This window comes from Tetrahymena thermophila (assembly GCF_000189635.1).
Source record: "Tetrahymena thermophila SB210 genomic scaffold scf_8254667, whole genome shotgun sequence".
Lineage (NCBI taxonomy): Eukaryota > Ciliophora > Oligohymenophorea > Hymenostomatida > Tetrahymenidae > Tetrahymena > Tetrahymena thermophila.
In genome coordinates, this window is record NW_002476434.1 from 107,768 (window position 1) to 123,113 (window position 15,346).

Here is a 15,346-nt window from a genome sequence, read left to right on the forward strand (position 1 = left end):
TTTATTTATTTATTTAGAAAGTATATCGCCAAAAAAATGCTTATAATACTTCAAATATTTTTATACAAGAAGATTAAATTTGATAATCTATTGAAAATTAAATTTTTTCACAAATTCAAAGTGGCTCTTAGAAATATTTAGAATCCATTTAAATTCTAATTAAGTATGTAAATAGAGTAGATCCAAATAATTAATTAAAAACATATAAATTAAATTAAAATATCTTACTCCAAGATAAAATTATAAAACTTAGGGAATAGGAGATATTGAAAATTAGATGATTAAAAAAACTAAAAAAGAAAGATATCTCATTGAAAGATAGTCATAAAATTGATGATTGTATAAAATTTAATTACAAACAAAGAAATTACATAAGAATTAAATAGTAATAAATTTATAAAAGGATCCAATTCTCTGATAGATTAGCAGAAATACTTTGAGTATAGAACAGAAAGTTTTTAATTAGAAAAGCTGATAATTATAAATAGCAATAGGCATGATAAGAAATAAAATAAGAATAAATATCTTCAAAATTATATCAAAAATAATAAAAATATTTTATATTAAATTTATATGGTTTGAATATCTTTTTTATCTTTATTTTTACATCTTATTATTAGCCCACAAGATGTTATTTTTTTAATGAATAGGCTTATAGTTTTAATTTATTTTAGAATAGGTACTACAATCTTTTTTTTAATAGTTTGAATTTTTTTAATTTTGAGTATCAGTAGCTAGCTATTAAAATTGATTTATCATATATTTTCTTAATTAATATTTCTTGGGTTACAATAAATCTATATTTCACTCATAATTAATCAAATTAAAGATTAATTAATAATGGTTCTAGTTTCTATTCACATTTTTTTGTTACTATTTTCTTATCAAGTATGTATTAAATGTAAGTAAGTATATTAGATACAGGAATGAATATACTTTAAATTTTCTTAAAGCAAAACCACTTTATTCCCACTCTAATTATTAATTTATTTAATTTAAAACAATACTAAATTCAAGACAATAAGGGGGTTTGGTATAATTATTTATTGAGTATTTATAATGAATAAAATTATCATTTATTTTACTTTGAGTTAATGTATTAAAAATTATCAAAATTTATGAATTAATTAATAATAGTAAATTTAAAATATTTTATTTATTACATATAATTTGAATTAAGACTTTTTATCTTTAATATAGTGTAAAGTAAATTTATAAGCTAGTAGATTTCATAGTTAATTTTGTAAAAACTTATTATATAAATAGAAAACACATAATTTTATAAAAATAATTGAAGAAAAAAATAAAATCAGTAAAAAGTGTTAAAATAAAGCATCTAAAAAATTTAAAGAAATAACAAAACAAAATATGTTTTATCAAAAATCTCTAATTATAATATTTATTTTATAACTCTATAAAATTATTATAACTAAAGGTTAAGATTGCTGTGATTGTAGAATTCCTCCTAGTCCGAAAATATAAACAAACTCAACTACTTCAGAAGAATAGAAACCTGAACCATGTTAATGCAGTCATAATTTTAGCTATTGTATGAAAAACGATCAATGTATTGATTTAAGTGATGAAAATATGTGGTCAAATAGCATACCAGCAGGAATATTTAAGGGAAAGTGTTTTGAAATAGGAGAAAATATAATGAAAATGTATGGAAGCTATGATGGTAATTTTTATTTGATAAACTATGATAAAAATTTTTGTTTAGAATTAAAATAGGCTTTTCTAGATAATCATAAAAATCAAATAAAAATATATTCCTCGGCATGCTTTAGTTTTGAAGATAATACGTTATTTTAAGATAAGCTGTACATTCAAATGATAGGAAAGCATGAATCATATGAAATGAGAACTGAGAAAATGGAATGTGTTAGTAGAAATGAAAACTTTGTAAAAAAATAAAATGAAATTAATTACTGCTGTATGAAAGGATGTAAACAATAATAATGCTTTGATAAAGATGCTAAAGAGAAATGCGTTGATCCTACCTAATAAGTTAAATATAATATCGAAACATATCAAGATAAGAATGTAGAGCAATATAAATAAAGTATTTTAAATCAAAACAAATATAAATATATTGGTGTAGATAAAACCTCAAAATGTTTAAAAAGAAACTAAAATGTTTAAGAAGAATATTTGAATTGTTTTTCAGAATAAAATAATAATATATGTATTGATGAATAAAATAAATATTGTTTATCGATTTCGAAAGATGACAAAGGCCCAATAGTAAAATTATATTTCATTTCATTTATTTATAGGTTATATGTAATTATTATTTAAACAATAAAAGGGTAAAACGACTGATAATTATTGCGTTTACAAAGGAAATTATTATAAATCAATTAAATATTGCTATCAAGATTTTGAAGTTGATTATAAGTCTAATTATTGCAAATATTATGACTAAACTAGAACTATTGATCAAGGTTAGTAAATATGTGTAAACTTAGATGAAAATTAATTTGGAGACAAAATAAGAGGATAAGATAAAGATGGAAACTGCATCACATCTGAAAATGATATTTCGTTTATGTAAGTATCAATTTAAATACTTTAATTTTTATTCTAAGTAAATAAAAAGGTGCTCTATTGGATACTGCAAATTAAAGTCTACTAGTAAAAAGTAATATTAATGTGTAAAGCTTTAAATAGAACAATAAAATACAATTTCAAGTTTTGGATTTTTTAGATATTGTGGTGGTGATGATAAACAGTGGGCAGTCGGGTGTACTGCAGGATATTGTATTCAAAAGCTTAAATAAATAAATGAAAGAGAGAATTTATTTTATTAAGATGAATTTTAAAAAAAAAATTCTTAGTATAAAGATACTCAATGTGTAAAAATGAGTAATTAATACTTTGGCAAAACTATTAAACATTCTTGCTAAATCTCAAAGAGTGATTTAAAAATAATTGAATGTTTTGGAGATTATTGTATATAATTTTTTTAAGAAGGGCAAGATAATTTTACTTGGCAATAATGTGTTTCTCTGGATAGTAAAGATGATAATAAATAAGTAAAGCTTGAAGATCACACCTGTAGCTCATATATTTCCTAATATACAGGTTTGTATTTAAATTTTTATTTTAAAAATATAAAATATTTATTATAAAAAGATAAATAAAATCTTTCTTCAATAAGATGCTCATTAGATTATTAAAATCAAATGTGTCTTTATTAAGAAAATTCGTCTTTGCCTAAATGTAGGTATTTCAAATAATACACATTTCAAACAAAAGATGGAAATATTACTCAAACAAGTTTAGAGTCTCTTTAGTTTATTGGAAGGGCATATGATAATGATAAATGCTTGCGTCTTAGTGCTACTTAAAAGTCTATTTACTGTGATAGTAGAAATTGCTTAAATAAACAATAAACATGTTAAGCTTTTGATTTAATTTTAGTTGGAAAAGATTAGTTCACTAACTGCTTGGAAGAAAGAGATATGAAAAGCGAAGCTGTTTTATGTGAAAATTCGTAAAATTTCTTTAGATTAATATAATAAATATTTATAGTTTTTAAAAACTAGACATTGTTTAACAAGCAAATCTATATAAAAAAATGTTTTTGAAGATAGAGATGAATATTCAAAAAATAGTTAAAGAGATCAACTAGAAATAAATTTAGGAGAACTAAATTATGAATCTTATGAAGCAAAAAATAATAGAATTTTAAAGAAAAGTAATAAAGATAAATAAGAATAAAATAATAAAGACAAAAATAAAAATGATTCAAAAAAAGAAAATAAAAATGATAATGATAAAAAAGATAATAAAAAAGATGATTTATTTTTCTGTGAAAGAGTCAGCAAATAGAACAATATTATTGGTAATATATTACCAACCTAAGCAATCTTAAATTATATTTATTTTTTAAAAATTTTTTAGGTGTAGATAAATCGAAAGGCCAATGCATTTACTTAAATGAATATGATAAAGATGCAGTATTAAAAATTATTTTAACATTATTGATAACATACTTTTTTTTATTTAGTAAAATTGTATAATGGGAGAATATTGTCTTTAAATCGTAAATGGAAAAGGTTAATGTGTATCCATGGATACAGATAAAATAATTTGTACAGACGAAAAATAAAATTGCTTAGAAAAGGATAATGTAAAAAACTGTAAAATGTGCAAAAAGGGTCAGTGCTTAGATCTTACAAATTAAGAAAATCCTTGCCTTAATTTTAATACAGTAGGTTCTGATAAATGCATGGGTTTTGATGGTAATTAATTCAACTATTATAAAAAATATTTAAATATTTTAAATTAAAAAAGGAACTTGCCAAAAATTAGATTCTAGAAATTGTAGAGCTTGTCCATAAGGAACATGTCTAGATTTAAGACAGAGTAAATTAATTATTAAAAATAAAAATAATGTTTATTTTTCATACATTTATTTAGGGGCCTGTATATAAACCAATAAATTTAAACTTAAGCCTAATCAATGTTTAAAATTTGTAAATGTTGATGTACCTTGTTAAACATATGATTTAAATAATTACAAAAATGATGATGATATATAATGTACAGATCCTTATGGGAGGTGTATTAATATGTTTGACAAAGCCTCTGTTTGTCAATAATGTCCTTAATTTTATAATTAACCTGGCGATAATAAATGTTATGGGTTAAAAGAACAAAACGATATTTTAAATGGTAATAGTAATAATAATAATAAATCATTTTTAGGTTTGGATGTTATTTATAAAAATCTTAGTTAATGTCCAAAAGGGTAAAATAATAATTTAATTTTATAAACATTTTTAATATTTTTATAAATAATTATATAATAAAGCTGCTATAAATGTACAGACAATAATTGGTGCACTTAATGTGAAGATGAATATATACTTTATAGGAATTATGATCTTAAAATTTAAAATTGTATCTATGTTAATATCACTAACAAATAAGTGGAAATTAATGAATTAAATTTCAAAACTAACAAATAATAAAAGATTAGAATTTAATGTGATATTAGTTCATTATACCCGTAAAATTTAATAAAATAAATTTCTATTTTAACAATATTTTTAATAATAGTCCAAGAAGAGAATTTGTTTACAAATAAGATTTCTTTTATTGCTACTATTTTGTTATTATGTATTAAGAAGAAGGTATAATAAGACTAGCAAAATTATTTGAAGAAACTATTATCTTGCAATTGAGTAGCGATTAAAGTAGCTTAGCATAGCTTTCAAATGAAAATAATACTATTAAGAGCTAATGTAGTTTATTTATTTTGTTTTAAAATTATTTAATCAGTATTAAATTAAATTCAAGGTTAACCAGGGTGTATAACATGCTAAGTAAAAGGTTCATAATCAATCTGCTTAAAGTGCTAAGATGGATTCACTTTAGATTTCAAAATTAATTAATGTTAAAAGTGCCCTGACTAATGTCTAACCTGTTTTTATGGAGGACTTTATAATTTACAGACAATAAATTGGTCAATAGATTAAATTACTTTAAAGTCATTAGATATCTTTTAGCTATCCAAAGAACAGTATAGACTTGTATGTGACTAATGTGAACCTAACAAAAGATTAGTTTTAAAATAAGACTTTAGCAGTTGTGAATTATGTGGTGATAATTGCAATATTTGTAGTTGGGGTAAAATATTTTCTTAAATTCAATATTTACTAAATAGAATTTTCAATTATCACAATAGGAAATTAAAATTATAATCTTACAAATTTGTTTGATCTTAATTTAGATCTTTATTCTGGAGATAGCTTTTTGAAGATCAAGAAATGTGTATCATGTATCGATGGGTTCATTTTCAATATTGATTGTAAAAATATTTTTTAATTGATAGCAAATTATTAAATCTTCAATTATTTTAGAAATAAGTTGTGTGAAAAAGCTATAGGAAGATTGCTTGGATGAAATATTTTTTGAATCAAGTATTCCTCTTACAAAATAAAATTTTATTTATGAAATGAGTCCATTTACTACAAATTAATGGTTTTTTACAAGCTCAAGCAACACCTATGCTCAAGGTTGTCTTATGTGTAATCAAACAACTTCTATACTTACTTTTTAACAAGATGCATATGCTACTATTTGTACAAAGCAAGATTTATTTGAAAGAAAAGATCTTAATAACTATTATAGTAATTGTAAAGCACCTATTTTGTATGTTACATATCCTGAGAATAATAATAACCCAGTAATTAAGCCGAGCAGTTATGAAATGATAACTTGTTATGAATGTCTTTAAAATTATAGTTATGATTTTAACACAAATAAATGTAATATTGTTTGTAATTCCTAGATTTATGGCTGCGAGAAATGTTACAATTATAAAAATAATTATAATACACTATTTTAATGTACAAAATGTGAAAACGATCTTACACCTACTTAAGGAGGATGTCAAGAGTGTCCTGATGGATGCGAATCTTGCTTTGAGGGTGACTCTTTAATAAATTTTACAAGATAAATAGTCATTATGAGGCCATAAAATTCTTTAGATTAAAGGTTAGCTTAACTAAACAGTTAAGATATTAGCATGATCTGCACTTCCTGTAGCGATAGTTATTATTTTGATTATAATAAAAAGAAATGTGTTAGTGTTGAGTGCGGTGAATATTGTTTTGATTGCTATCAATATAAAAAGTAAAGTAGATGTTTAAAATGCGATAATTAGAAATTGAAGAAAAAAATAAGTTCAATTTTAGGTTACATTACTGATTTTTACTTTTAAAAAATTATGAATAACATTGATTAAATGGTAAATTATAATGAAGAATATAATGACTGCTTTATTTGTCCTCTTTCGTAATTTACATTATTTTATTTTAAATTTTTTTTCAATTGAGTTAATAATTAAAATATTATTTACTTTAAATTTTAGATGTAATGGATGCTAGTATTACTAACTTACAAATAATCCACTAAGCTTATATACAGCTAAGTGTTTAGGATGTAATTAAAATATTAAGGACATTAAAATAAGTGATGATTATCACTGGAGGTTTGATTAAAAAAATAAAAAATGCTTGCTATGCAAAAAAGATGATATTGGTTGCTACTATGAAAAAAAAACAGAAGTTTATGTTACTTGTGGCTCGAAAGGAGGTGCAATCGGACAAGGTTTGGCGAGTAATCCTTATAATTTACAAAGAGCTGGTGAAATTAATTGGGATAAAGTAATTGTAAATGAAGTTGATTTTTTGAGAGCTGTCGTAATTTATAATGAAATAGGATTGCAAAAAATCGATGTGAGTCTGAATTTCATTCCTAGTAGCATTACGTGCTAAATTTATGAAAATGTTATTATAGAAAGCAATTTGATGCAAAAAATATTCACACTCAAAGAATTTGTCTTAACACTTCAAACATTTAATACTTCAAATCCTGATTAAACTGATATAACAAGTAAGGTTTTACTTGGAAGATAAATTAAATTTGTTGGCTTTACAGATATTAACATTTAGAGAATTGATTGGAATCTTATACTCGAAGATTTAAAGCCTACAGGATTTATATTTGATACGCCCTACATAAAAAGTGTATAAATTATCAACACTACTTTCTCTAATCCTTCAGGTCTTAACATTTACTACAAAAATTTATTTGATCTTCAAATCTTTAATTTATAAAAATAATTAATAATCTAAAACACTACTTTTACTAACTTTACATATCAAAATTTTGAACTGATAAAGATGTATTAAAAGTCATATTATGACATGAAAAACTAAATAGATTTAAATAGGTTTGATTAATTTGACTCCTTGAATCTCACCTTAAATAATTTGTGCTTACAAAATGTAAAAAATTAACTTGAAATTTAATTTTGAAAATCCTTATTTAAAAATATTAATTAAATTATTCTATATTTATAAAAAGAATACTTTTAAAAGCTCGAGCTTTATGAGTTTCTCTTCAAAAAAGATATTTTTAAAATTTGAGGATAGTCTTCTTCTTAACAACTATCTTGGATAAAATAGTATATTTTTCCTTTTAGATGGCAAAGAAAATATAGCTATTATTTCTCTTTGGAGTAATATTATGATATTAAAAAATGTTTTAGAATCTTAATTTAGTTTTTATGCTATACAAACTTTTATCAGAAATGAAAAAAAAAATATTCAATTTTAAGAAAATAACATCACTAGTACAAATATCAAATAAGGGATCTTTTAGGCTAACAAACTCTTGGTATATACATTATATTTGACAAGAAATACAATAAATAACTAAAACATATTCACTTATCTGCCTTAAAAAAGAACCAAAATGATATATGATCCAGAGTATGAAGATCTTGATAAGTAATGGGAGCCTATAATTGATAAATTTTATGATTAAGATAGCAAACTAGCTGGTTCAGAAAAAATATTATTTTAGTTATTTGATATTTACTTTTAAACTAACACTATGAGCAGAGATGGTCCATTACTTTTAGAATTTATAGGATAATCTAATACAATAGGCAAAGTGAATTTAAGAGGAATCATCTTCAGTTGCGATAATACCTTATCGTAAAACCAATTCTAAAATATATTTTAAATAAAAAGAATTTATTAATTGTTTGTTGATAGAATGGTAATTTGTAATAACGAAAATTCTAAATTTATGGTTTTAAATGATATCAATATAGTAAATATCAAATTCTTAGATATAAAGTAAGAAGTTGATAAAAATATGAGCATTAGATATCCTTAAATTATAATATAAAATGTGAATAAATATATTTATTTAAGGAACATTTTTATGAAAAAGCTACTCATCTAAACTTGCTTAATTTAGATAACAATAAATACAGAAAATTAAGTAAACTTAAATATTTTGAATTTTGAAGGACAAGATAATTAGTTATCTATTTTTGATTAATCAGAAGAGGTTAATTTAATTTCGATCGCTTCACAATCTTTTCTAAATATTCTTATCAGGTCTTCAAAGTTGGAAAACAATAGTTTAATATCTAAGAAAAAAGTAATTTTTATTATAATAAATTTTATTTAGATTAATTTAATTAAAATCAAATAAATAAATATCCTTTAAAATAATTAAAAGATGTTTTATACTTTTAAATTTAAAGTGGGATGTAAATTAAAAATATATTTCAAAAATTACTAGATAACTTATTTATATAGATTAATTAACTCAAGTTTTCAATTTTTAAAATTAAAAAATTACCTACTTTAAAATTATTTTTTCTAATGAAATACTTATTTTTAAAAAATTTAATTTAATTAGATTTTTAAATATTCATCAAATGGCTTACTTATAAACTCAGAGCAGTCTACAGTCATTGTGTAAGACACTAGTTTTAATAATAACAATGCTTTATAAGGATATAGCTAATTAATTATTATAGCAAAATAGATTTAAATAGAAGGTTGTTCATTTTTAAACTCTAATTTCTTATAAAAAGAAAAATCAAATATTTTGACTGAAATTCAAGGAGGAGCATTTTATAGTTAATCTACTGTCTTAAAAATTTAAAAAAGTAGTTTTACTAACTCATTTTCTGCTAAAGGGGGAGCCATATTTTGGTAACCAAGATATGATGCTCTTTTAAGTTTAAATGATACAGAATTCAAAAATAATATAGCATAGATTGAGAATAAATATAGTGAAGGAGGAGCAATATACATACAATCTGGAAATCAAAATTAACTTGATATTTCGCTAAACTAAGTTAATGCTGATAATAATCTTTCAAATCAAAAAGGAGGATTCTTAAGTATGAGCTACTCTCATAGAAAAGTAGCAGTATTAATTAAAAAATCTTAATTTTCAAATAACTTTGCTATTAACGGTGGAATTATTTATTTAGATCCAGCAGTAGGATCAAAAGGATACTTAATTTTAGATTAAGTGCAAATATTTTTTAATTTAAATATATTTGCAAATATTATTAAAGGATTTATAAACAATGCAAATAATATAAAAACTAATGAGTTATCTTATGTTTCTTTTAGAAATTTAAATAGTGTAGAATTCAAAGAAGTTTCTGTTAATAGTTCACCTTAAAAATCTATTGATTAAAATATCTTAATCAACTAAATTTTGTATTAGCCATTTGTTTAGTTTTAATTCTCTAATTCTTTTTTAGCTATTTAGTGTGTTTTCTCAGACGTTGTTGTCTTCTAGACTTTTATTGAGATTATATAATCAAGATCAATTTTTATTTAATAAACACAGTTTTTAAACATCTAGAGCCTGAAATAATACTATATTAATAGCATTCAAAAATACGATGGCAATGAATCTATTAAATATAAATAATAAAAGCAAGATTATTTCTTAAATGTTATTTCTGATGCTCAGTATTACTAGTAGAAAAAGAGCTCTCTAGTTATCCTTGATGCAATAAATATAATATAAATAAACTAATCAACATTTTAAAATATAATTTGTCCTGATTGCTATTTTGGACCTATATTTTTAACATCTTAGGTAGCTACTCTAACGAAAAATAACTTTTTCAATAATTAAGGAAGAAATGGAGGGGCTGTTAACTATTAATTTTCACTAAAAAAATATAAACAAATATTTGGAAGTTAGAGGAGACTTTTATTAGAAAAATAAATTGTATAAAAGATAAAAACTTACAACATGAGAAATTCAGAATTACAAAATGCTTTTTATAAAAATTTTAATTAATTCAATAGAATAGTCACCCTTCACAAAGCAAGATTATTAGAAGAATATTAAGCTATTCCAAATAATTATGCATAATAAATACTTATTGATGGGTGCATATTTTAAAATAATTCTGCATATAATGGTGGAAGCCTATATTTAAAAAATACTTATGGGAGAATTTACAATTCTACATTTATTAATAATGTAGCTGAAGGATATGGAGGAGCTATATTTAATGAAGATGGAGAATTCGATTAAATATAGAATTCGATTTTGTTAAAAGAAACATCATTAAACGATGAATAGAGTTACCAAAAAATACTTTACAATCTTGAGATACTCTCAACATCAATATTGTATAACAAAGCTAAAAAAGTTGGTGGTGGTTACTATTCAAATAATAAGTATCCAAATATGAACTAGTTGACTATAATTTACAGAAATACTGCAAATTAATATGGGTCGGATCAAGAAGTGAGTCCATTTAAGATGTCAGTAATATATAAAGGCTAGTAGCTACAAAAGAATTCTAAAATTATTATTGATAGTGGATACATATAAGTAAATTAAATATTTTATTTTAAAACACAATTTTTATTTATTTATTTATTTCTTAAATAAATTAGGACGAATTAGTGATATATTTACTTGGAAGGAGAAATGAATAATTCAAAAATTTCACTAAAATCTTTGATAAGAAAGAAGAATTGGAATAAGTTTTTTTAGAAATATCATATTTTTCTATTTCATAAAATGTATTGATTTAACCAATAAAGATTGAATTTAATAAAGGAATTTTTAACTTGACAAAAAAACTACAAATTTTTGGAACTTTCGGATCTGTAATTAATGTCAATTTAACTTGTTCAAAAATAAAATTACCAATTTATGATGCAAAAACTCAAAGATTAATAAGTATGACTGACTCGTATTATTTTCCTTTATATTTTTAAATTGCAGATTAATGTTTACCAGGCACAAGAATCTAAAAATAAGATGGAAAATATGATATATGCTAAACATGCTATTAAAAAACATACTCTTTAAAATATTAGTCAGATTCCTGCTATAAATGCCCTTTAAGTGATGCATATTGCTATAAAGACATCATTTTGATACCTTAAGGTTATTGGAGAAAAGATAATAGTTCAGGTGATATCTCTGAATGCAGAAATTAAAAATAAAATTGTTTAGGTGATTTAAATTAAACTGATTAGAATCTAAATTCTTTGAAAAAAACTATTTCTTGGTAAAACTATGCTTGTGCTGAAGGTAAAAATTATTAAAACAAAATAATTAACTATCTAAAATAATAAAATATTATATTTACTTACTATTAAAATAATATTATAAAAAATAGGCCACATTGGAGCGTTGTGTGAAGACTGCGATTTGAAAGCTCAGTACTGGATAAAAACTTACCAAAGAGTGAATATGTACAGTTGCACAGAGTAAATTCATTTTTCATTAATTTTTTATTCTTAGTTTACTTAGTCAATTATTAATATAATAATTAATATGAATTATAAATTTAATGAATAGCTGCACTTAAGTAACTTACAATTGGATATTTGTCATTTTGAGCAATGCAGGATAATTAGCTTTAATAGCTATGGTGGTATTTTCATCTATAAACTACATTAAATTGAAAATTTATGCTGAGTACCTGATGAAAATGAAGCTTTTCTATTTTGGTTCTAGCTTTGAAGAGAGAAACAAATCAAGTTTATACATTAAGATTTTAATTAACTACTTCTAAATTATTTCATGTCTGAGTACGTTCAGGATAGATATTCCCAGTTAAATAAACTTCTTATATAAAACTGTGGGAAACCCTTTAGAAAATGTTCTATATGCTTAAGATTGCTTATTGATAAAGCATTTTATGAACGTGGATCTTATTTATTACAGACTGTTTGTTTCTCATGCATAGATAGTTTTCTTTATTATCTGTCTTTTTATATGCTTAAAGATTCAAAGTTGCATTTAGAAAACAAAAATGAATTGTTCAATTATTATTTGTGCTTTTAATTATTGCCTCTATGCCAACCTTCCCTCTATGGTTAATCTTATCATTGGAACTGTAATCCATCAAATATTTTAATTTTTGATTATTTATTTGACATAATAATTTTGTTTTTTTTAAGGTTTGCTTATGGCTGAAGGTTTAATTATTTAAATAATTATAAATTCAATATAAATAATTGCATTTATAATTATGCCAATGAACTACTTTAATGAAAATAAATTTATTTTATAAATCTAAATTATATTTTTTAATAATTTTTTGTAATATTTTAAGATCTCTTGTGTTGAAGTTGGAGGAGGTTATTATGTGAAGCTTTTTACTTCAGTAGAATGTGATTAAAACCATGCAAAGAAACAAAAAATTATATTATGGCCATTGCTGTTTTTATGGGCAGTTACAATACCATTAATGCAATTTTTAATCCTAGTCACTAAAAGAAGAAGTTTACATACTATAAGTATGAAATTTTCATTTGGATTCTTATATAATGAATACTCTAAGAGATGCTTTTGGTGGGAGATAGTCAAAACATTTTAGAAAATTATAATCATTCTAGTGCTTAATATTTATGAATCAAAAGTCATAGTGAAAGGATGTATAGTTCTTGCAATTGTTTTCATGCAGATGTGTTTCTCTTTAAATTGTAATTAAATTTTACATTAACTTCTACTTTAACTTTTTTTAATAATAGAATAACCATTTTTAATCGCAGATTTAAACAAAACTGATTTTATATCATCTATTGTGAGTTGCTTAACTATATCACTGGGTATAATATTAAATAATTACAATTAATCTTATATTTCTTAGGTCATAATTTACATATTAGTTGCTATTATAAATTTTGCTTTCTTGGTATTTATTTCAAAGAAAATATGTTTACAGCTTTGGTAGAAATTTAGAAGAATGTTGTAACCTTGTTTTAAAAAAATATAATTTGCTAAAAATGAATACGAAAATACTTAGAAAAGATTAAAAAAATTAAGATTAATAATTTAAAATAAAATCATTTTTAACGAATTTCATGATTTTTAAATAAGAAATCTTTAATCTAAAAAAGTTGTCTTCAATTAATAACTAGTTTCTAAACTTAAGGTTGGCTACAAAAAGTTTAAAGATTTGCTTCTAAAAATCGAATTGAAAAAATAACTATCAGTTAAACAAGGTGTTAAGACAGTAAAAAAAATTAAAAAAAGAACAAATCGCGTAGAAATTAAAGCTCATACTAGTGATATAGTATTTAAAAATTAAGTTAAGCAAAAAAAACAAATTAAAAAAAGTTTTTTAGATATGAGTAGATTTATGATTAAAACTCAACAAAAAAATTATTTAGCTCCTTCATTAGATACTTAAAATCATCCTTAAATTTCTATTGTAGATTTAGATAATGTGACATAATCTAAAATTTAAAACGATAATTAAATTAGAAAAGAATTCCAAGAATCTTAAACTAACATATTTTAGTATTAAAAAAGTAAAAAATAATATCAAATATCTTTAGTAGATTTACATAATGTCTCTTAGAATTAAAAAGAGGATAAATTTAGAAAATAATATCAAGAATCTTTAGCTACAACAATATCTTAAAATCAAAGCAATAAAAAAGAAATTGAAACTTCATATGAATAATAAGCTAATCTTCCAGAAAGTTAAAATATGATGTAATAAAAAATAATGCATTAAATATTTATTTATTTATTTTGTGATTTTTAAAATTAGGAATTCAATAAATGTAAAAAGAAAATGTATTCTTTCTATGAACATAGAAAATTTCACACAAGAAGATATATAATCTTACAATAGAATAAAAAATTTAAAATATACAGCTTATACAGAAAAATAATGTGCAAAGTTATTATTTAAGCAAATAAATAAAGAGTTAAATGATCTTTAGCAGGAATACAAAGACGAACAGATTGTTTTGTAGCATCTTTCTAATTAAAGTTAGGTAATGATATTTAAATGATGAACTTGAAAACAAAAAAAATTAATTTAAAAATTCTGTTTTTTAATTAAAAAATAGATCTTAAAAAACTTTTTCGACAGCCTTTACAAAATTAAGTAGTACACTTACTTGGTTTGTACTTTGGAGCATATACAGCAATACATGAAAATTCAATTTAATTTATATTGAAAATAAATTACTAATATTTAATAATCCTTTATTATTTTATATATTTGTATTCTTACTTTTATTAATTAAATTATTTATTTGTTCACTAACATGCTTTTAAGTATTATTTAAATAAATTTATTTTATAATTATAAGCAAGGTTTTAATTTTGCTTGAATAAATTTATTTTATTTTATTTTAAATTAAATTTTTAATTTATAAAAATATCTTTAAAGATAATTGAAAATTCAAATTTAATCTATGAATATTGTAAATTTTCTATTTTTTATCTACCTTCACCCCAAATTTAATTCATCATTAGTGGGTGATTAGTCAAAAAAATGTTTATAAGTGAAAATCTAATTGTGTGAGAAAGTAGGAAGATTTACATTAATTATTTGATGAAGCATAAAATGTATGAAAATATTTCTAATATAAAATAAATACATTATTTTTTTGGTTCTAAAAGAATTTCTCATCATAAATAAATTTATTGTTTAATGTGATGTCATTAGGATAAGTTTATCTATTAAAATCTGCATACTAATTTAAATTAATACGCCTTAAAATTT

The 15,346-nt window shown here is 22.3% G+C and overlaps 1 protein-coding gene across 1 annotated transcript; it reads left to right on the top strand. All coding sequences in view use genetic code 6, as the record gives it.

Annotated features, from left to right (window-relative positions):
• Positions 1–1,666: 1,666 nt before the first annotated feature.
• Positions 1,667–14,795, top strand: TTHERM_00654050 (transmembrane protein, putative; the record flags this gene model as incomplete). Its single annotated transcript, XM_001013957.2, has 26 exons — positions 1,667–1,681; positions 1,735–2,247; positions 2,312–2,553; positions 2,603–2,868; positions 2,977–3,087; positions 3,139–3,499; positions 3,552–3,850; positions 3,910–3,965; positions 4,016–4,250; positions 4,303–4,374; positions 4,429–4,759; positions 4,823–5,020; positions 5,071–5,255; positions 5,311–5,640; positions 5,699–5,821; positions 5,874–6,810; positions 6,887–7,805; positions 7,885–8,973; positions 9,238–11,193; positions 11,259–11,904; positions 11,993–12,083; positions 12,175–12,715; positions 12,935–13,304; positions 13,353–14,322; positions 14,381–14,609; positions 14,685–14,795. The coding sequence occupies 26 exons, from the start codon at positions 1,667–1,669 to the stop codon at positions 14,793–14,795; spliced, it is 11,196 nt and encodes a 3,731-aa protein (XP_001013957.2).
• Positions 14,796–15,346: the final 551 nt, after the last annotated feature.